Genomic DNA, 23832 nt, shown 5'->3' with positions numbered 1-23832 from the left:
TTAGTCAAGGTTTTGTTCAGAAATGATTTTTGAAAGCTTGGATGATATAAATCTCTTTTTGACTAATCAAAAAGAGAATCAAATGTGTTATAAAGAAATGTATGACATTGTGTGGATTTGTATACTTATGTTTTTTGCAGATTTCTGTGAACATTTAAATGACTTGAACCTCAAACTACAGGACACGAAAACATGTTCAAATAAACTTGCATATGTTTTTGTGGATAATTATGGATGATTTTGAAATGCAGTTGATTGATTTTCAAAGTATCTCAATTTGGAGGCAGAAATTTGTTGACCTCAGAGTTGACTCAGAAAATATTGAAAAGGAGCGATTAGCAGGGAGAAGTGCGGAAAAAGAGGTACTAAAAAATTGGAATGCTATTCCCGAAACTTTTTATATTTTTAAAAACCCTTGCAACAGCATGGGGGTGCTTAAGGGTCAAAGCTGTATAACTGAGAGGAGACCTCCACATAGCCTTAAAAGGAATGCGGAGAACCGACCAGGTCTTCTGACCTAATGTCCAATCCTCACCTTCTTGTGGTGCACCCTATTGGGTATCTACTTGGATACTAAACGAACGAGGATGGGCTGGAAATTTGGGATTTAGCCGACCAAATTGTATTCTTATTGGTTAAACCAAAATAAAAAATGATGGTACAACATGACAAAATTTCATGCCGGCTGGGGCATCGCCTGGCTAAACAAGACCGCTGTTGTTTTCGCCAGAGAACCAGGGCGAAAGCGAAAAGTCGGCTACTGGAACAAATCTAAAAACACACCCCAACTCATCATCACCAGAGTTAAAGATCGGTACTATTAACATAAGAAGCCTGAATGGCAAAGAAATGGAGCTAGCTGGGGAATTGGATAAGTACCAGATCGACATAATAGGGGTGACTGAAACAAAAAAGACCAAAACTGGTGAGATCTTTCTGAGCAATAAATACAAAATGTTATATTCAGGCAATGACAATAGAGAAAAAGAAGGAGTAGTCATAGTATTCAACACAAAATATGAGGCTAATCTTCTTGAATGGCAGTCAGTCTCAAGTAGAGTAATGTGGGCAAATATGAGAATGGGGAACTGGACAAAGAGACTTATTTGTGCCTATGGTCCCACAGAAGGTTCTACTAAGGTAGAAGTGGAGGAATTTTTTGAGGCTTTAGAAAAAGCAACTGACACAATGAAAAAGGAAAAGTTGGTCCTTGTTGGGGATCTAAATAGCAGAGTAGGAAATGATTGTGAGGCATACAAAAATATTTTGGGAAACTTTGCAGAAAAGAGCAAAGCTAATAATAATGGAAAATATTTGTTGGATTTCTGCTCAGGACATGGACTGGTTATTACTAACACCATGTTCGAACATAAAAATGTGCACAAATTCACATGGAGAGAATAGGCAAGGAATAAGAAAAGTCTCATTGACTATGTTATTGTTGATAGTGATGTTTTCTCCCTGGTGCAAGACACCACAGTGTAGAGAGGATTTGAAATTGGAAGTGATCACTATTTAGTCTTGAGCAGGATAAAATTGAATTTCATATTGAAAAGAATAACATGTAAGAAAGTTTTAAAGCGAATAAAGGTTGAGCAGATCTCAGATGTGAACTGTAGACTAAAATATACAAACATTACTCAAGAAAAAATGAAAGAGTTTGAGAACAGGAATCAAACCTTGTAGCTTCATTGGCAAGCCCAGAAGAAAACATTGATTGATTCAGCCAGAGAGGCATGTGGTGAAGTTGCTTGCATGGATAGAAAAATTAGAACTCCATGGTGGACACAGGAAGTTAAAGAGGCAGTGAAGGAAAAGAAGAAGCATATCAAAAGTTCCTGGCAAATAAGTCATCTTGTGCTCTTAGAAAATACAGAGACAAATGCAAGAATGCTAAACACTGTGTAATACTAGCTAAACAAAAGTCATGGGAGGTCTTTGGGAAGAATATAGAAAATAAATATCAAGAAAGTGGCAAAATATTCTGGAGGTTGTTGAAGAAGCTTAGGAATGAAGGAAAGAGTGCTGTAAAAGGAGTTAGAGATGATAAATGTGACATGAAAACAGGAGAAAAAGATATCCTTGAAGTATGGATTAATTACTTTGAAAAACTGCTAAATGAAACAAGCAGTGATGACAGCACAGTGGTAAAAAACACTGACCAGGGATGCAGTCAGGAATACATATCCTAACTTGAAGTTGAAAAAGCCATCAGAGGCTTGAAATGTGGAAAGACAGCAGGAGTAATGATATTCGACCAGAAATGTTGAAGTATGGTGGGGTAAAAGTCTTACAGTGGCTGCACTACATAGTTCAGAAAGCCTGGACAGAGGGACGAATTCTCGATGATTGGAGTAGAGCTCTCGTAGTACCCATATATAAAAAGGGAAATAAAACTGAATGTGAGAATTACAGAGTATTTCCCTACTGAGTGTTCCTGGCAAGATCTATGCAGGTATACTTGAGAAGAATTGTGGAAGAAAAGCTGGGTGAAGAACAAGCTGGATTCAGGCCAAATAGAGGCTGTCAGGATCAGATCTTCACTTTACGACAAATAGTCGAAAAAGCATGAGAATATAGCAAAGATCTGTATTGAAATTTTGTCGATTTGGAAAAGGCATATGACAAGGTGCCAAGAGAGAAGCTATTCAATATGCTACAGTTATATGGTGTCAACGGGGCATTATATCAAGCAATATTTAGTCTTTATTTGAGTTGTAAGTCAGCAGGTAGAATTGAAGGAAGTACAGGAAGATGATTTAATGTTAAATCTGGTGTGAGACAAGGATGTACATTATCTCCTCTGTTATTCATTATCTATATGGATCACATTATGAAGGTAAGTGGCATTAAACCTAATATCAAAATTGGAGATGTTAATGTCAGCTCTTTGCTTTATGTGGACGATGTTATACTTATCAATAAATCCGCTACAAGTCTGCAAGATTCCTTGACTAAATTGAATAACTGTTGTAATAGATATGGAATGAAGGTCAGCAATAAAAAGACAAAGATAATGAAAATAGGTAGAATCATTGAAAATTTCAATTGCATTGTGAATGGAAAACCTGTGGAACAAGTAAAACATTCCACCTACTTAGGCATGATTTTTAGTGAAGATGGTAAATTAAATATAGAAATAGACAACAGAATCAATAAAGTCAGTATAGTAGGAAGTCAACTGAATAAATTCATATGGAATAAGAGAGAAATTACCCAAAACACTAAATTAGCTGTATACAAGACAGTGTTCAAACCAGTTTTAACTTATGGATCTGAGAGCTGGGTTAGAAGTAAAAAACTTAACCAAAGACTAGAAACCGCAGATATTAGAGTCCTGAGAAAGATTATAGGCGTGAACAGATGGCATCAATGGCAATATCATATTAAAAACGAGGATATTAGGAAAGAACTTGACATTGTCAGCATCCAGGAATGCGTTAGCAGAGCTAATCTCAGGTGGTATGGTCACTTAAACAGAATGGGTGAAGAAAGATTAGCAAAACAAGTGTTCTCTGCCAGGTTGGCAACAAAACGACCCAGAGGAAGACCAAGATATAGGTGGATTGATACGGTACAAAGTGCCTTAGACGATAGAAATATAAGATCTGATAATGTTGGAGTCTTGACAAGTAACAGACTGATTTGAAGGAAAATTGTAGATAGGAAGTTAGTAATGATGTAATTTTTTTTTTCATGTAGTACTATCATATCCTATACACCCCTTGAGGGTACATGGCAGGAATTTGATGAAGATGCAACAGCATTATTATTCATTTTTGCATCTACATATTCTTGTGAATCACTGTTCTCAGTGATGAACTTTGTTAAGTCAGGAGTAGCCTTACAGATGGAACTAGTAGCGCATGCATATCACTAAAGGTTACAAAATATAAACATGACATAAATTATCTGTCATTAGTGATGCAGCAGCAGCAAAAGTCTCATTGATGATAAATAAATAAAATGTCTACTATTTTTCTTTCTCTAGTTTTGATTTGATGTTATCTGCTAAAAATGGTAAAGATTAATTTCTGTTTAATATATTATGTAGGTAAAATAACAATTTATTTTGTCTGTAATTTTTATGTAGTACTCGTAAGGGATAAGGAAATAATAAAATTATATCTTTAATTTTATTTTCTTTTATTGTGCTTTAGTCAAGTAAAATAATTATGAACTTGTGCACTGTAATATATTGATGTTTTATATTGATTACTGTAATAGATTGCTCACCGTAATATATTGATAAAACTTTGAAAAAGCTGATGTCTGGTTGATCTTTATAAAAAAAAAAATAATAAAATAAAAAAAATATCAGAATTATTGTTTACTCTTGCTGATGTTAAAAATTGCGCCAATAAATTGTGCGGCTTTATATGGCAGCTAGAATTACACTTAAATGCAAATAAAAAATATTCACGCTATCAACAGGGTAGAAGGGCTTTTAAATAAAAATTCCGTCACTAATTTTTACATTCATTCAATCTTACATGACTTACCATAATCACTCTTACAATATTCTTTGATTTTACCATTCTAGTGTGATTTTTGATTATTTAAAAAGGTCTTCCCAATACTTAAAAGACACCAAATAATAATATGTTCCCCAAAATTTCGGTTGGCACATGAGAAAATTTTGTATCAAAGATATGGCGATTTTGGCACACACACACTTAATAAAGTTGCCCACCCATGGTCTAGATTTAAACAAATTGATCATACTGCTGAGCGTTTGGGAGTTTATGGCGATCAGGGAGCTGCGGTGAAAATGCCCGCTAGTCTGACCAGTGGTGACAGTGACTTAGCCTCAGATTGTCAGAAATGCTATACGTCTTTTTAACTTTTTTGTAGTATTTCTGGTGTATATTGAGAAGGGCGGCAAACTCAGGGCCCACTCCGGGTAGCAAAAGCTCTGGCTACGCCAATGGGTCAAAAGCCCTGGTCAGTTCTCCGCATTCCTTTAAAGGCTAAGTGGAGGTCTCCTCACAATTATACATGTGTGATTCTTTGGATAATTTTAAGAATATTCATTATGCTGCACCAAAGATTTGGTACTACAGAGTTCTTGCTGTGAGTCTGTGGAACAAATTGTGTGGATGCTGGTGAATATTTCTCTAAGTTCCCACCTCTGAAGATAAACTTGTAGTATACTGTTGAAGTATTGTGCTGTCAGATTTTAAGATAAGGAAATCCAAGAAGGATAACTTTTTTTTCTTTTCTCCATTATAAATATGCTCTAGCCCCATTCTGAATAACTAAAAATATTATATGGTGTACTGTGGTTTATACATAATTTGGCAGAGAAGCAGCTTGCAGGCTATCCATTGCAGTGCTTTCTGTTGTAAATTTTGTTCTTTGAAATAAACAGCTGATAGTATGATGGGAAAAAGCTGTAAATTATCTGCAAAAGGAATGTAAGAAGTCATAATATGAAAGAATAATGATGTCACCTGGATGAAGGAAGACTGCTCATGGTGAAGAAATGACTAACATTTTTTATGAAATTAGAATTATCTATGTGTGAGAGAGAGAGAGAGAGAGAGGGAGAGAAGGGATGATAAACACTTCATTCACTTACTTTAAGAACAGTATCATTGCATTTTTATGATCTGCGCAAGTTCCACAAGGAATGCAGTCTCAGTGAGCTTAACATGAGTTATATCAATTTACCTTTTTAAAGAAGAGCAAAACATGCATCACAAAATGTGGTGCATCGCATTGCATTTTACATTAAAATGACAACCATTATCCTTGCCAACACTGTTGATTTAGTTTAATCATCTTCATCAACTACTGTGATGAAGGTAACTTCATCACAATAACTGATCAGGTAACAGTAGTTGATGAAAGGTAACTTCATCAATTACTGTGATCAGCAGGTAACTGAATATCTCCTCCTTAAATTCTTCTCTATATCATTGGGGTGGGTAGTAGGCATTAGTAAGGAGACCTGCAGTACTCCACTAATCACCCTCATTCACACTATTCCACTCCCCCATACAATATCCTCTGATGTCTGTTGGCTACCTCCACCCCCCCCCCATCCAAGCCACCAGTCCCATATCCATCCCATTTGCTTTACCTTACATAATAGTTTTCCACAATAAAATGACAGCAGAATTGGATAAAGAAAATGGTTATTGTAACATTATACTGCTGCACTTTGTAAAGGCATTTAATCCTGTCAAATGCCTTTACAAAGTGCAGCAGTATAATGCTACAATAACCATTTTCTTTATCCAATTCTGCTGTCATTTTATTATAAAATGTGAATAAATTACTAAGGCACAACCTACCTATGTCAAAGCCGTGATGCTCCCCCCCAGAGTATCATATTCCTATCCACCCAATCCTGACTTTTACCTTTAACAAACTTTTCCAATACTTGAACCACCACTCCTGAGCTACTAAATGGTCTGTAACTTGCAACTTCTGTCTCGGATCCAATTTTATATAACGGAACTATCTTACCCTGTTTCTACTCCCTTGGAACCTTGCCAGAACTGAGATAAACAACACTGCACATTCTCATAGCACAAGGGTTGACGTACCATCTAGTCCGACTGCAGTATTCACTTTGATATTTTACAATATGCTGAGCACCTCAAGTTCATCTACCTCAATTCTCATATCAGCCTCTGTCACATCAGTAACTGTAAAGTTTACACCTGTATGATACAAACGTACAAAGTGATCACTTAGTAACTGAACTATTTCTTTACCTCTGTTACTTTCCTACCATCAGCCTGAGTAAAGTTATCCTTCCATAATCATTATTTCTCTTACTTGCTGCATACTGAAAAATTCTTTTGGATTTACTTTGACCAGCTAAATAATTTTCTCTCATAATCTGATTATGGTAGGATGATAGCATACTGCTAGTACACTACCATACTACTAGTCATTACTCAGCATTTACTGTCCATGAATATATTATCTCTTATTTTGGTCAAACTGGTGAACATCAAGACCAAATCCATAATATCAACTGCATGTGAGGAATAACTCAACATGGTGCAAATACTAGATATGAGAGGACAAAGCACTGAAAACATTTTTAAGGGGAGTTCTGAGACCCTACTACATCCCAATGAGTTGACCACACATGAATTTAAAAGATTCTTACCTTGAACTACATAAATTACCTTCTTGCCTCACACAATTAGTTTGCATTAATGTGCATACATTTGTAATTTAGTCCAATTAAACCAATTCTAATACTCTCTACTCTCACTATAGTAAACATCATTATAACAATTTTGCTCAGTATTACAATTTTCCATAAATGTCCCAAAAAAAGCCCTATGGGCATAATACTATTCTAAATAGATATTCTCTATAGCAAACTATTCCTGTGTGGTCCATGAGTCTGCTTAGTGAAAGTCAACTGCACTGCTTTGATAATCACATCTTGGCATGCAGCATTTGCTTAAACTGTTAGATAATTGGATGCCCTCCCCATTATTTATATTTTTCAAAACTAGCTGGAATTTTTTTATCCAAAAAGTTATGATTAGTAATAAACTACATATATTATTATTACATGACAACTCCAAGGACTCATTGTCGGAAAACACTATTATACTCTATACACAGCTCTCCATCTCTCCTATTACTTAATTCCCCACCTATGCACAACAACACTGCTACCATCAACACCATCTACTGCCCACCACTAACAGCAACAGTATTTTCTGCCTGTGAATTGCATACTGGAAGTTTTTCCACTTGGTTATTCTATAAATTAAAGATGCCAAGAAATTATATTCTTGGTTTAATCCTTTATCCAAGTGTAAGCAAACAAAGTCTGCTCCTGAAGTAATTTCAGAACAGTGAAACTCATCTAGAGGCTGATCACTTCACATTACTTGCCTTAGTATCCTTATAATGCAAAGCACCTCCTTACGGAGATGTGTAATGCTATGTACTATTGGAAGGGTCACTACTCAATGGGTAGTGACTCTTCCCATAGTGCAAGCTTTGTTTGCTTACACTTGAATAAAAGATTAAACCAAGAATATAATTTCCTGGCATCTTTAATTTATAGTGAGTTGCATGTGCTCTCATGATAGATAAGATTTCTGCATTTGCTTATATGCAAAAAGAAAGACCAGTTTCTATAAAAAAACAAACAAACTGATATCTCTGTATGAGATTAACTAACTCACCTTCAATTGAAAAATTCCCATATATAGATTCCTCTCCTCAAAGAATTCATTCAAATGTTAGCAATCCATTGGTAATTTAATACGATGGTAGATGTACTTAAGTAATGTTTTCATGTAATTCTTCTTCTATTCCACTTCTATGTAATATATCAAATGAAGTTTTCTAGAAACTAGTAGTGACTTTTATTTCATCATCATTATGATTATTATTATCTGAGAACTCCAGGGAGTCAAGAATCATCAAGGTAGGGTATACATCAGTATTTCCCAAAGTTTTTTTGGATCATGCCCACCTCAATGCCTCACATCAAAGTGCATAACTTTACACTTACTAACAGTAAACTGGCAGTCATTTTCGTTTTTCCAAATTTCCAGCCTATTCAAATCATTTTGTAAGTGCTTGATTTCAGTAGCATCCCTGATTGCCCTGCTATCTTCTCATCATAGGCAAACAATTGCCTATGATTGAAAACCTTTGCAAACAATTACAAATCTCCTGTTAAACCCTTCCTAATGTCATTAATGTACAGACTGAACAACAATAACCAGAGGTACACCACTGATCACCTTAAATCTGGCAGATTCACACCCACCATATACCACTTTTTGATATCTGTCTGTCAACCATCTACTGATCCAAGTCCAGAGTTTATATTCCAATATTCTCCAATTTATGCAACAGCCTTTCGTGTGGTATCCTATCAAATGCCTTAGTAAAATTCAACATTATCACAGTGTATCCATTTCGTTTATCCAACTCAGCCATAACACTGTTATAAAATATGAGCAGACTACTAAAACATGACCTTCCTTTAGTAAACCTATGCTGCTCCTTGCAGGATAGCTTGTCTACCCATTTCTGTATGCAAGTTCTTACCAACTTCTTTAAAATCTTCACTACCACACCAGACATACTGATAGGTCAGTAGTTGGACATATCAGTTTTTTCACAACCTTTGTAATGGAACTATCATACATTCTTTTCATTCCTGAGCTGAGACTCAAGTTATACAAACATGTGAGAGGCCTAGCCAATTTGGCTGAACATTCCCTTAGAAAAAGTGTTCATATTCCATCTGTTCCTATGGACAAATTCTTATCCAGGTTATACAACAGCTCTTCAACCTCATTTTCATGCACCTCTAACTCTTCATCCAATGTAACATGGTGCACTGTGCATCATGTTATATACACCTGGTTGACATATCTTAGCAAAGTTAGCACTCGTTAACTGGACAATTTCATTAGCCTCTGACACTATAGTACCATCTGCATTCAGTAAAGTTATTCTTTCACATTCATTCTTTCTTTTGCTTGTGGCATAACAATAAAATCTTTTGGATTTCGTTTAGCCTGCTTAGCCAATTTCTTTTCATACTCCTATTTAGCTTTCCACACAATACTCATTAATTTTCTGGCCTGTGTTTTATATACTTCTATTTTGGAAATAAATAAATATATATATATATATATATATATATATATATATTTTTGTATTTTATCATGCAGTCATATAAGTTATTTTCTGAAAAATATCCAATAGAAATCATGTAAACCTGATCTATGAAATGTATATATATCCCGCAGTGATTACATGTATAATACTATTATATCATAATGGTCTAGTATACCATTTGAGGGTGTACACTAGATAATATTTAACTTCTGATTTGGAAAGCAAAAAAAAAATTCATATTCTCATAACAATTATTCTTTATACAATTTGAAAATGAAACATGGAAAGACTTGGTATATAGAAATGTATGCTGCAATTCCTAGTAAAATCAAGGAAGCTGTAAAATTTATTCTGCATGACAACAATGAGTATGTTGTTACAAATTCATTTAAAAATTCATTCATGTGAAATATTAATATTCTAAATTTTTTTCCTAAACAAACTTTCTGACGACATACCATTTCTATTCTCACTGTCTGCTGGTTTCATCTGAACAGGATGATGCATCTGGAAAAAAAAATTAAAATAAATAAATAAATAATAATAAAATGCACACACACACATTATAGGCTACTGCTTTAGTTAAAAAAGATATATCTTTATTCTGCTAAATATAATTTTCTGTAAAATAAAAATTACTCGACTAATAAAAAATGTCAAGTGATTCATGGGTTTATATTACTATAAAATCCTCATGTATTCTGAAAAACCTCAACTTCATTTGTCAATTGATTCATATTTGAAGAACGATATATATATTTTTGAATCAGTCCTCCAATAATACACACACACACATGCACTCCTCTTTGCTCCAAGGAGGGCAACACTGCTACTATAACTAGAAGTATAGAAGCTATGGCTAGAAGTCAGTATAACTGACTTCTGTATAACTGAAACTGCTGCAAGATGCCCCAAGACCATAACAGAGATTTATTATGGAATATATTTTGATGAATTATTAGAAAATAATATCCTATAACTGGCTAACATTCTTAAAATTTCTTTACACAGAAAAAAATAAAATAAAACAGAAGGCAGGATAAAATTGAGGTTCATATTTTATTTTTACTTATGATTTTCTTTCACCTATCAAAATGTAATCCTGTAATATCAAGGACACTACAGTAAGTTCTAAAAAAGCATGCAAATAATCAAGATTAAAAATATTTATATTGTATGTAATGTAAATACTTAAATTTTACTTCATCTGATATGTAAAATCTTTTTGAGCAAGGGGATTAGATTATAATTCTGAGAACCAAATTTCAGATGGCTGAATGACAGCAAGCATTCAGTACCAAGAAAACCTGATATCATCTGCATTCAAGAATGCATGACTTGAATTAATCTAAAAGGTAGTATGGTTATTTAAACAGAACAGGAGAGGAAAGGTTAGCTAATAAGTGGTTAAGGCTGATGACAGATAAAAAAAGTCCGAGGAAAGAGCAAGATATAGGCGGATTGATGCAATTAGTAGTTGTGTCTTAGAAGACTGAAATATAAGTTATGACAATGCTGGAGACTTGCAAAATATTACTAATTTGGAAGAAACTGCTGATAGAAAGCTAGCAATAACATAAAGTTAATTATGAAGCACTATCATAGTATTCTGTATAACATAAACGTACACACAAGATGGTATTTGAGCTCATGTTCATTCTGAATTCCATGTTGGTGTCCAACCAAAATCTTCTCTTTTCAGTTCATCTTCAGCTAAATAAGTCTTCTTACTTCACTTCATTCAGATTTGTTTTGTTAGCTCTCTTAATGCTGCCAAATATTCTAAAATTTGATTTTTTCCCAATCTAGATTTTCTCCAGTCCAGGATTCCTAATAATGGACAACTATTTGGGAAAATAATTCTCACAACACCTGCTGGTTTCCTTGTTTGAACTTTACTGATCAGACTTATATACATGTAATTCTGTCAGAATTGCAGACATGCATAAAAGAAAAATTCAGAATAGTTGTCAAGTCACATTTCTCATAAGGGAGATTTTTTTTATTATATCACTCCCACAAGAGAGGCCACAAGGCCTATATAGCAAACAAATGCTTCATGTTGAAGGTTTAATGAAGTATCGACAGCATAAGGAAAGATTAAAAATTATTTTAATGCTTCCAATATTTTATTTCATTCACTGAGACATCCTCAGGGATTACAATTAACAACTGTAACACACACACATGCATACACACAAACACAACACAATATTGAATAAAACATGTGGTTATGAGTCTAGAGTCCTATCTAGGTGGTGCACCCTTTATGAGCATTTGTAGGAGGCCTAGGATCAGGCCTCCTACAAATTTTTTTAAAACTATCAAAATTTTTAAATTCATTATAATAAATTATAAGAATTATAATGCATTTCCAGCTTTCAGTCAAAAAATGGCAACTTGCCACTCTTGTCATTTTCGTTTCAGAAAACAAGGCAATGACCTGCATCTATGTTCGGTTTCGAAGTTTCAAAACCAAAGAAAACTGACAATATTGCATTCCCACCCAATGCTACATTGCAGTTGGTCGTTTGTCATCCCTATACCTAACAAATTCAATGGACCTGCCAAGTTAAAATGTGTAGTGTGCTCTGTGAAACTGTGTCTTCGCTATAGTTTGCTATATGGTGTTGGAGACAGTATTTTAAGAAGAAAAGTGTAATAGTGCATCAACAATATGAACAGAACCAATGAAAACAAATTAACCAATTACTTCTCAAAACTTAAAAAGAATGAAAATTCTAGTATGAGTTCGGAATACGATGCAAATTTTCTGCCGAAAATTAAGAACAATGAGTGCAAGCATGTTCCTTCTTCAATGCTTTCAGAAAACCCGGAAATGCAAGATAATTTGTGCAATTTTACGAGTGATCTCCAGCTATCACAGGACATCAAGAATGGATTTTTGTTTCCAAGGTAGAGCCCTGGCACTATTTCTTTTAGGACTATACCCCTGCCTAGGATGTAAATTAGGATTTCTGAGGATTAATGTTTCCCAAATTTGGGAAGTTTCTTGCAACTAATCTTGTTTAAATTTGGTTGATTTCTGAAAGTCACTGAAGATTCCAAAAATAGTCTTTCTTTCTTTCTTTTTTTCTTACTGTGCATGGTGGTTTTCTTCGAGGAGATCCAATACATGGTCCACAAGACCAGATTTACCATAGCCATGATTGCAGATGTAAGTTTTGTGTTCATCTTTAGGAATGGAGGCTGATCTACTTGTCTGCCCATAGAATGTCAACTAGCAGGAAGAGGGTACTTTATATATTGCAGGTATTGAGAGAGGATAAACCTGATCTTTGGTAGAATGGATAATTGTAGCAAGTTTCCAGTGGAGCTTAAAAGCCGTGCAGAGGTTGTATTTTTTTAATGACTTGGCTACTTTTTTTCTGATGTATCCCAGATGCAGGGGATGGGGATTGCATTTCTGAAATCATTCTGAATGGATGGCTGCAGATCAGCAGGATGATTGATTTTTTTTAATTTTGTACAAACTGTGGCCATTGGACAGAAAAGTGAGGTATGTGGTTGAGTTCTGTTGAAAGAGAAGTTCCACCGGAACAAAAATTGTAAGCTCTATAATTTAGTTTTAATAATGCAATATTGTTGAGAAGAGTGGTGGTGGTGGGAGAGATTGTAAATGTACCTGCCTGTGTGAGTGGGTTTTCTGTATACAGTGAAGGAGAGGTTGGCATTCGGAAGGCATGTGACTAACGTGTCTAAGGAAGGGTAAAGTGTTATTTTTCTTTTTCATCATAAATTGGATTATTGGATATATACTACTGAGGTGACAGAGGAAGGCGTCTAATGTGTCTTGTCCATGACACCAAATAGAGAACGCATCTACATATTTTAGTGAGATAGAAGGTTTGAGATGGGGGGAGGGGGGGATTGAGCCTATGGCTCATTTTTCAAAACTTTCTATGTAAAAATTAGCAAGTAGGGTGAGAAGAATGGGGAAACACATAGCAGTTCCCTCTAACTATTTATAATTTTTTATTCTTTCAAGAAAAATATCCAGAATTGATGACAAAGGAAAAGAGATCTAAGATATAAGAAGGAAAAATGTTTTTTAACAGTGTTAAGCTGTCATTCACAGGAATACTGGTAAAAAGTGAGGTGATGTCAAAGGTTACCAATATATCTGTATTATTTAAAGTTAGATTTTCAATCACAGTTTTAAAATGGGTAGAGTTTTTTTTTTTTTAATATATAAATGATGTGGTATGACAAGTGGGGGGAGGGCTGGGTTTGTGGATTTCAGGTATAAGTATATAACTTCCCAAATTTGGGAAACATTAATCCTCAGAGATCCAAATTTACAACTTAGGCTTCCTACAAATGCCCACAGAAGACACCACCTAAATGGAACTCTAGTCATTGCCATGTGTTTCATTCAGTATTGAATTGCCTTTGAGTGTGAGTGTGTGTGTGTGTGTTACAATTGTTAGTTTTAATCCCGGAAGATGTCTCAGTGACTAAAACGAAATATTGGAAGCATTAAAAATAGTTTTTAATCCTTCCTAGTGCTGTCAATACACCATTAGACCTCTGAGAGGACATCATGTTGGAATGATGTCTTCTCTGCACTTAAGTCTTAACATATGCAAATAAATGCCATGTGTAGGCTCGGGGTCAAGAGCAAAACACTGGACCTGTTGAGATTCAGACAATTTAATAATGCTTCAAAGCTTTGTGAAACTTCATCAGAAATCTGCTCTTCTGTCAGATTAGTTCTTTCCAAGTGTTTAGAAAAGGTAGAATATTGTGCAAGGCTCAACTGTTTGGGTTCATGAAACTTCAAGAAATTTTATTTTCTTCATGACAAACAGAAGCAAATCACAAGATTAACCAAAATACAATAAACAATGAGAGCAAGGAATTTGGCAGACATCTAGAAAGTTCATTGAGGGAAGATAGTCTTAAAGTGATGAAAGAAAAGTGGAAATAGTTAACAAGACAATATGCTATTTGAATATTAAGAGGTCTGAGAATTTGAGAGATGTTTGGATATTCCTTTGACAATAAGATTGAAATATAATTAATTTCCTCTTGAGAGGAAGATGACAATCCTGTAACCATTGATTGCTTTGTATAAAGGACTAGATAAAAACCATTACCTAAGAATGTAGGATTAATTCTTGAGGTAACTTCAATAGTGCACATGATGAATTATGGCTTTAATAGATTTAAAAAAAAATTTTTTTTTATAAGGATGATGGTGGAATTGTGCATTGATATATACCACTGTGTGTTTTTTTTACCAAAAAAATGCTAAAACTTAAGACAATCTAGTTAATGAAGAATCAGAAGTGATTAATGACAGTTTTGCTTCATTTTCACCATCCAAAGACATACTTTCCCTGTTGGATTTTCCAGGTGTCTATCAGATTCCTCGCTCTTGTAGTTTATCATAGTTTGCTCAATCGAGAAGATCTACCTCTATTTGTTGCAAAAAGAGCATAAAAATTTTATCATATCACGAACCTGAAAGGTCTGGTCTTAAGAACATGCTATCTCCCATAAACACAGGGGCCTTTGAGAGAAAACTAACCTTAACAAGAGTACATTTCTAGTGGAAAGATTTTACAAAGATGCTAAGAAATATTAACTCACCTGAATCTCAATAATCACAATAGCTTACATTTATCTACTGCATAGGGAATAGTACTTCAGCTTTGCTTCTTTCCTAATTTTTGTTAAACTTTAGACTGAAGAAATAATTAAGCCATTGTTACCTTACTGAACCATTAGTGGTGCACTAAATTTTTCTGTTATGTGCATATAATTCTGTTCCATTCATTTCATACTGAGGATGCCTATGAAACATAAGCAAAAATTCTACACTAATAAATAATTTATTATATAAGTTATCCATATTAATTTAGCTCAATTCATGTCTACTTTGTCTTCCCATTCTGAGAGAGATATGCCATGGTATTTGCTGTCACCAACAATCGCACATAGAAATTTAAGTGATACACAGAAAATACAAATTTCACTTACAATAGCAGCATCTGCATCCAATCAGATCTCTACATTACATATTGTGGTGATAGACAAATTAAGATTATGTGAACACAAACATATTCACAAAGAAAACAGCTTAATGAAAATATGAAATTATATACTTCAGACAGAAACAAACTGTCCATCAGTGATATAAAAAGCAATATCCAGAAGCTAGAAGACAAAAATCAGTTTCAATTCATGGAAGGAGCTGTGAGTTAGAATGTTGATATTTGATTGGCTTACACATGAAATACAAGATTACTAAAAAAAAAAAAAAAAAAAAATCAGCTAATGCCTTTTTATTCCCGTATACGGGGAGTAGGCGAGGCCATTTAGCCCTATCTAATTTTTGGAGACTGAGTGGGCAGTTCAATCTCCACTGGTACCAGTCAGAGATAGATGGCCCAAGGCTATCACTAATTAAGCAGTACACAGTGAAGAGAGACGGCTCAAATGTGCCGCCATCTCATGGTCCCTAACCCTAACACAATATATTTAATGTCTGAAATAATGTGGGTTCTATGGTCGATTTTCTTGAGTTTACGGGACGAAAAACCTGAGTTTCTGGGAGGAAAACCCGCTTGCCCGTGCCAGAGATCGACTAACTCGGGAACCAGTCGAAAAAAGGCTTAGAAAAATTTCCTCTAGTCGACGACTAGACTCGAAACCAAGTCTTCCTTTGTGCGGCCAAGCGCCGTGGTATGCAAACGCCACATCCACTGAGCTACACAGGCTCTTACAAGATTACTAATTTTTGAAAACAAGCATTTAGTTATTAAAATTTTAAAATCTCACTCTCTCTCTTTCTGAGATTTTTGGAAATAAATGTAAATGTTGGTGGGAATCATATATCATTCCAAAGGATCCTATGCACTATGTCAATCCATGGTGAGCAAACCTATGCCTATGAGATTTCCAGCACTGAATTTTAATATTAGATTCTTTATGTCTACTCTAATGAATGGTCAGTCCAACAAAACACAACAGACGTCATTTCGAAGACTTTGTACATATCCAGTAGAAACAATGATAACAGTTTTATTTTTGGTGATGGGTAAGAAAGTGGACATTTTGTTTATAGTTTCTTTCTTCCTTTATTTTGGACACTAGCCATTCAACATAGAACAGACTTAAAGAACACCAATATTACATCTACTACTGGAAATCTCGCACCTGGTTTTGCCATACATACAGGTAACACAGAACAGATATCTTTTAGTTAAATGTATACTTGATTCATAGAAGCTGTTTTAAACATGAAAATTTATTTAACGCTCTGAGGCTTTGTGTTTTCCCAATTCAAACTGCAATGATTGACTATCCTTACTGAGTCTGGAATATTTTAATTCTTAGTATTTTTTTTTTTTTAATTAATGATATTACATTTCCATATGTAGAACTAATTAAATGTCATTCTTCTAGCTCATAGCACTTGCCATGAATTGAAATTGATTGTTGCATGTTCTACCTTTTGAATATTGATTTTATCACTGATAGATAGTCTCTGTCCAAAATTTGAATCCAACATTTCCTTGTGGATGTGTGTTCACATCTTAATACCCACACAAGTACATTAAATACATGTTTTTCCTTAAATTCTGATCTTCTACTGCCACCTTATATAAACATTTTTTATATTAATTGCATCAACTTCCTGCCAGTCACTAAGAATCAACGTGAAATATAATTAATCAATGAAATATAATTTTTTTTTAAATATTTCTTTTGACTACGCCAAGTCAATGTATTTCATTATTGAAACAAATGCACTGGTTCTTGAATGCTGTAAAGCACAAGCAGAAAAATATTACTTTCAATTTCAGAGGTAAGAAACTGTAAACCAAATAGAGTACTCTAAGAGGTTATATGTATGTATTTTGAGCCAAGTTTTTTGCTTGGTGTGTTATCTACATTTGTATTTATATATCAATATGTGTATATGCTTATACATAGAATATGCTATATACCGGAAAATTTTACAAACTTGTATACAATAAAAGAGAACTTAGAATTCTGCATGTATCATAGTAAGCAGCTGTGTATTTCCAGTAAACATGCACATCTGATCAATGTAGTAAACTAGCATTTTAGTAGTGATGGTTCTTCAAAAAAATGAAAATTGTCGACTGGAATCTGACAGTTTAATTAAATAAAAAATAAAGCTTAAAGGCTGTAAAGACTATTTTCTGCACAGTAATACAGAGTAAAGAAAAATCTCAAGTGTTTCATAAACATAGGCAATGAAGTATTGTAACTGTACAATTATTTATGACTTCACTTGATCTTTTAGCATTTGCCATAAAATAAATTACAAATCTTTTAGATGATTTACTACATAAACAATAATCTCATTCCCATTTTTATTAACACAGCAATGTTAGTAAGTGTCAGCAAGGTGTCCCTAATTATCAAATTATCACTAAAAGGAGAAAAAATGTGAAACCTTTGTGGATAACACAAAGGATGTGCATGTATTTATGAGTGCTAGATTTTTCTCTTATAGAGCAATATGTGACTGAAATGGCTTGGACTTGGAGGCTGTGAGTGCAAATTGCATGAATGGATTCAAGAGAATGTACAACATGATATATGGCCTTACTCAATGAATCCCTGGAAGTCTCTTGTAATAATAATAATATTCGACCAGAAATGCTCAAATACTAGCATGCAGAAGGTTTGTTTCAGAAATCCTGGTTAGAATGGGGAAATTTAGGATAAGGCCAAATAGAGACTGTCAGAATGGTTGGTTGGTTGGTTGGATGGTTTATAGTTTATTTGGTACAAAAACTACAAAGGTCATACTGTACCATACTAAAGGTTATAACATTAGCATTTACAGAAAACTTGTTTCTCAAAGCAACATCTCTAGGTAAACAGAACTGTTGCAGAGGGCACAGCAACACACAAGGTCAGAGGTTATTACAGTAGTGCAAAAATAGTTAACAATAAGCCAATGCAGTATCTACATATATGTAAGATTATAATAGATGCCTTTATAGCAGTATAAAAATAGGCAAAAAGGGATTATTATACAATATGCATGGGTGAAAATTAAATTTAGCAATGCAGTAGAAACAGAATTTAGAATACATATAAACAGAATTTCTAGAAAGTACACAAATAAGTAAGATGTCCTATAGCACTACATGATTATTCAAAAAATAAAGTAGTAAATAAGATGCATACACAAAATGCATGTTAAGTGATGCAATATCTACATAAACAAAATTACTGCAGAGGTTTCAGCAGTACATAAATAGATAATTATAGGTTAACATATGTATATACAAAACAAGTCAAGGAAAGCAGTGTCTACATCTAGTAAGATTATAAACATTATTATACTAATAAGAGGAATTATTATACAGCATTGATGCATAAAATTTAAGTTTAGCATTATGGTATTTACATATTAACAAAATTACAGCAGGGTGATACAAATATACAAAATCAAGGCCTATGGTAATACATAATTGGTCAGATTTAACCTAATGAATAATATGTATGTATAAAAGTTAAGTTAAGCAAAAAATATGGCTTGGTTAGATAGGTGAAAATTTCATTCCTCTCTCGTGTAAATTTTTGAACAATCTACCAGAATATGATGAATAGTGAGATGGGTGTTGCATTTTTCACATATGGGAGGGTCATCAGCTCTCAGTAAATGAGAATGCGTAAGGTGACCGTGACCTATGCGGAGCCTAGCAAGGACAACCTCCTCCCTTCTCTTTGTACGTTGACTAGAATGCCAGTGTTTAATTTCAGGTTTAATGTTATATAATTTGTTTGTTGATGTTTCTTGCCATGTTAACTCTCACTGAGCAATTAGCTTTGATCTTATAAGTTGTCTGTATATGGAACTGTCAAATAGTATGCGGAGAAGGTATGGGCTGATTTAGTAGCTGCATCTGCAGCCTCATTTCCTTTGATTCCAATGTGGCTGGGAATCCAGCAGAACTGAACATCGAAATTAAGGATTTTCATTTTGTGAAGCAGGTGTAGCACTTCATAAAGTACTGGATGAGGATTATACATAGGAGAGGAGATAGCCTGTAAAGAGCTCAATGAGTCTGTATAAATTATACACTTTTGGTGGCAGTTTTTTTTTATATGCACAAGTGCAAGCTGAATGGCATGTAACTCTGCTGTGTAATTACTGCAGTTTCAGGTGGGATCTGATTTGAGATAATAATGTCAGGAAACACAGCAGCACAGCCAACAGAGGTGTTAGTTCTTGAACCATCAGTATAGATGGGTAAGAAATCAGTGTGCTGCTCTGTGTGCATTAAACAATTGCAGGTAAATGGATGATGGGGTATAAAATTTCTGTAGCTGACAAAGTGAGAGGTTACAAGATGGTGTGCAAATCTGCCATGGAGGAATGCTGTTATGTTTAGTGTAGCTAATGTTGTCAACATTTATACTAACAGCTTGCATAGTTTCTTTCATATGCATACCAAAAGGATGTATAGCAGTTTGATGTGTGTGATATTGAGCTTCCCAATGCAGAGAGAAGATAGTATTCCATGTAGGGTGATCTGGGAGAGATTTTATTTTTAGGGCATAATTAAGAGACAACTGTTTTCGTCAAAGTGATAGAGCTGGTTCATTTGCTTCTATATAGAGGCTTGGAGTGGGTGAGGTGCGAAAGGCACCAGTAGCTATCCATATACCCTGATGATGGATGGAATCCAACCATCGTAGGTTACTCTGTCTTTCCGAATCATAGACTTGGGACCCATAATCCAGCTTTGAACGTATAAGTGCACGATAAACATGGAGCAATGAGGCTCGATCAGTACCCCACTCAGTAGAGGATAGAGAGCGAAGGAGATTCAAAGTTCTTTTGCACTTTTCTCTTAATTGACGAATGTATGCTAGAAATGTGAGTTTTCTGGCAAAAATGAGTCCCAAGAACTTGGTTTCCGTAGTTACTGGAATAACAGTAGGTCCCATTCTTAGTTCAGGATCTGGGTGATGAGTGCGTTTTTAACAGAAGTGTACACAGATACTTTTTTCTGTTGAAAACCTAAACCCATTATTAAGAGCCCACAGAGAGACATGAGGGTAATTGAAAGACAACTTGCTGAAGTTGTCTTTCAATTACCCTCATGTTACGTGAGTGACAGAAAATTGTGAAGTCATCAACATATACAGCATTGTCTAAAGTGGGAGAAAGCTGTTCAATGATTGAGTTGATTTTAATAGCAAAAAGGTGCTTAAGGGTCAAAGCTGTATAACTGAGAGGAGACCTCCACATAGCCTTTAAAGGAATGCAGAGAACAGACCAGGGCTTCTGACCTAATGTCCAATCCTCACCTTCTCGTGGTGCACCCTGTTGGGTATCTACTTTGATACTGAACGAACGAGGATGGGCTGGCAATTTGGGATTTAGCCGACCAGATTGTATTCTTATTGGTTAAACCAAAATAAAAAATGATGGTACAATATGACAAAATTTCATTCCGGCTGGGGCGTCGCCCGGTTAAACAAGGCCCCCGTTGTTTTCGCCAGGGAACCAGGGCGAACAGCGAAAAGTCAGCTACTGGAACAAATCTGAAAACAAACCCCAACTCAACATCACCAGAGTTAAAGATCGGTACTATCAACGTAAGAAGCCTGAATGGCAAAGAAATGGAGCTAACTGAGGAATTAGATAAGTACCACATCGACATAATAGGGGTGACTGAAACAAAAGAGACCAGAACTGGTGAGATCTTTCTGAGCAATAAATACAAAATGTTATATTCAGGCAATGACAATCAAGGAAAAGAGGGAGTAGCCATAGTATTCAACACAAAATATGAGGCTAATCTTCTTGAATGGCAGTCAGTCTCAAGGAGAGTAATGTGGACAAATATGAGAATGGGGAACTGGACAATGAGACTTATTTGTGCCTATGGTCCCACAGAAGGTTCTACTAAGGTAGAAGTGGAGGAATTTTTTGACACTTTAGAAAAAGCAACTGACACAATGAAAAAGGAAAAGTTGGTCCTTGTTGGGGATCTAAATAGCAGAGTAGGAAATGATTGTGAGACATATAAAAATATTTTTGGAAAATTTGGAGAAAAGAGCAAAGCTAATAATAATGGCAAATATCTGTTGGATTTCTGCTCAGGACATGGACTGGTTATTACTGACACCATGTTCCAACATAAAAATGTGCACAAATTCACATGGAGAGAAGAGGCGAGGAATAAGAAAAGTCTCATTGACTATGTTATTGTTGATAGTGATGTTTTCTCCCTGGTGCAGGACACCAGAGTGTACAGAGGATTTGAAATTGGAAGTGATCACTATTTAGTCTTGAGCAGGATAAAATTGAATTTCATATTGAAAAGAATAACATGTAAGAAAGTTTTAAAGCGAATAAAAGTTGAGCAGCTCTCAGATGTGAACTGTAGACTAAAATACAGAAAGATTATTGAAAAGAAAATGAAAGAGTTTGAGAACAGTAATCAAACCTTGGAGATTCAGTGGCAAACTCTGAAGAAAACATTGATTGATTCTGCCAGAGAGGCATGTGGTGAGGTTGTGTGCAAGGATAAAAAAATCAGAACTCCCTGGTGGACACAGAAAGTTAAAGAGGCAGTGAAAGAAAAGAAGAAAGCATATCAAAAGTTCCTGTCAAATAAGTCAGCTTTTACTCTTACAGAATACAGAGACAAATGTAAGAAAGCTAAACAGTGTGTAAAACTAGCTAAACAAAAGTCATGGGAGGACTTTGGCAAGAATATAGAAAATAAATATCAAGAAGGTGGTAAAATATTCTGGAGGTTGTTGAAGAAGCTAAGGAATGGAGGAAAGAGTGCTGTAAAAGGAGTTAGAGATGATAAATGTGACATGAAAACAGGAGAAAAAGATATCCTTGAAGTATGGAGTAATTACTTTGAAAAACTGCTAAATGAAACAAGCAGTGATGACAGCACAGTGATAAAAAACACTGACCAGGCATGCAGTCAGGAATACATATCCATACTTGAAGTAGAAAAAGCCATCAAAGGCTTGAAATGTGGAAAGGCAGCGGGAGTAGATGATATTCGACCAGAAATGCTGAAGTATGGTGGTATAAGAGTCTTACAGTGGCTGCACTGCACAGTTCAGAAAGCCTGGACAGAGGGACGAATTCCTGATGATTGGAGTAGAGCTCTCATAGTACCCATATATAAAAAGGGAAATAAAACTGAATGTGAGAATTACAGAGGTATTTCCTGACTGAGTGTTCCTGGCAAGATCTATGCAAGTATACTTGAGAAACGGTTGAGAAGAATTGTAGAAGAAAAGCTTGGTGAAGAACAAGCTAGGACACCTAAAGAAAGAGCATTCTAAGTTAGATTACAGTCACCAAGTACAGTAACTTTTTCCATTTCATTTACTGAGTTCCCAAGTTAGTTGATCTCTGGCATGGGCAATCAAGTTTTTCTTCTGGTTTTTTATCAAATAACCTCAAGAAAAGTTATTATAAAACCACACCATTTCAGACAATAATATACTGTGTTAGGGACCATGAGATGGCAGCAGCTGTTTGCTGTAATCTCTTCACCAGATTCTGTTTAAAATTACTGACAGTTTGGGTCAGCTATCTCTGACTGGCTATGGGTGAAGATTGGCTGCCCCTCAGTCTCCAAAAGTTGGACAGGGATAAAACTGCCTCGCTTACTCCCTTTGAGAAATAAAAAGCCTTAGTGGATTAGCAAAGCATATAGATGGGAACTTGACAATTATAAATGAGCAAGAAGAGATAATTTAAGGTAAGGCCTCTTAGAGAGAATTTAAGAGAAGAAATATTAGCCAAATAGATTATGTGTGGAAAAAAAAACAGGAAGATCAGTGCAGTTTTTTAACAACTGCCTTAAAATCTTGAAATGTAAAACATGAAAAGACTGCTAAGACCTGACAAACAGCACATTAATGTGGAAGAAAACTGTTGATTTAAAACACTTGCTTTGAACAACATAAAAGATTGTACACATGGACTTCAGTTAATGGTGAATATAGAAATCAGATAGATCATATTGTTGCAAGCAGAAGGTGAAGTGCTATCCAAGCAGCAAAAACACTGTGCAGACTGTGAGACAGATCATGAATTATTGATAGCTAAAGTTAAATTGAAATTAAGAACAAAAGGACAGTATCAGATTTGATTTAAATCCTAAAAATGAGCATTTACAGTAGAAAACAGTAAGAAATTAA

At 34.9% G+C, this 23832-nt stretch overlaps 1 protein-coding gene across 4 annotated transcripts in view; it reads right to left on the bottom strand.

The window, feature by feature from the left end:
- Positions 1–23832, bottom strand: part of LOC150104072 (CUGBP Elav-like family member 1) — a 579257-nt gene that overhangs the window by 467482 nt on the left and 87943 nt on the right. For all 4 annotated transcript variants that reach the window (XM_090397270.1, XM_090397273.1, XM_090397272.1 and 1 more), the window contains exon 4: positions 10086–10134. In XM_090397270.1, coding sequence (XP_090253396.1) covers positions 10086–10134 — 49 coding nt within the window. The remainder of the gene's footprint in view (positions 1–10085; positions 10135–23832) is intronic.

This window comes from Typopeltis vanoorti, chromosome 8 (genome assembly GCF_054136105.1).
Source record: "Typopeltis vanoorti isolate ZY-2024b chromosome 8, IOZ_Tvanoo_1.0, whole genome shotgun sequence".
NCBI lineage: Eukaryota > Metazoa > Arthropoda > Arachnida > Uropygi > Thelyphonidae > Typopeltis > Typopeltis vanoorti.
This window is presented reverse-complemented; position numbering and strand designations above follow the sequence as displayed.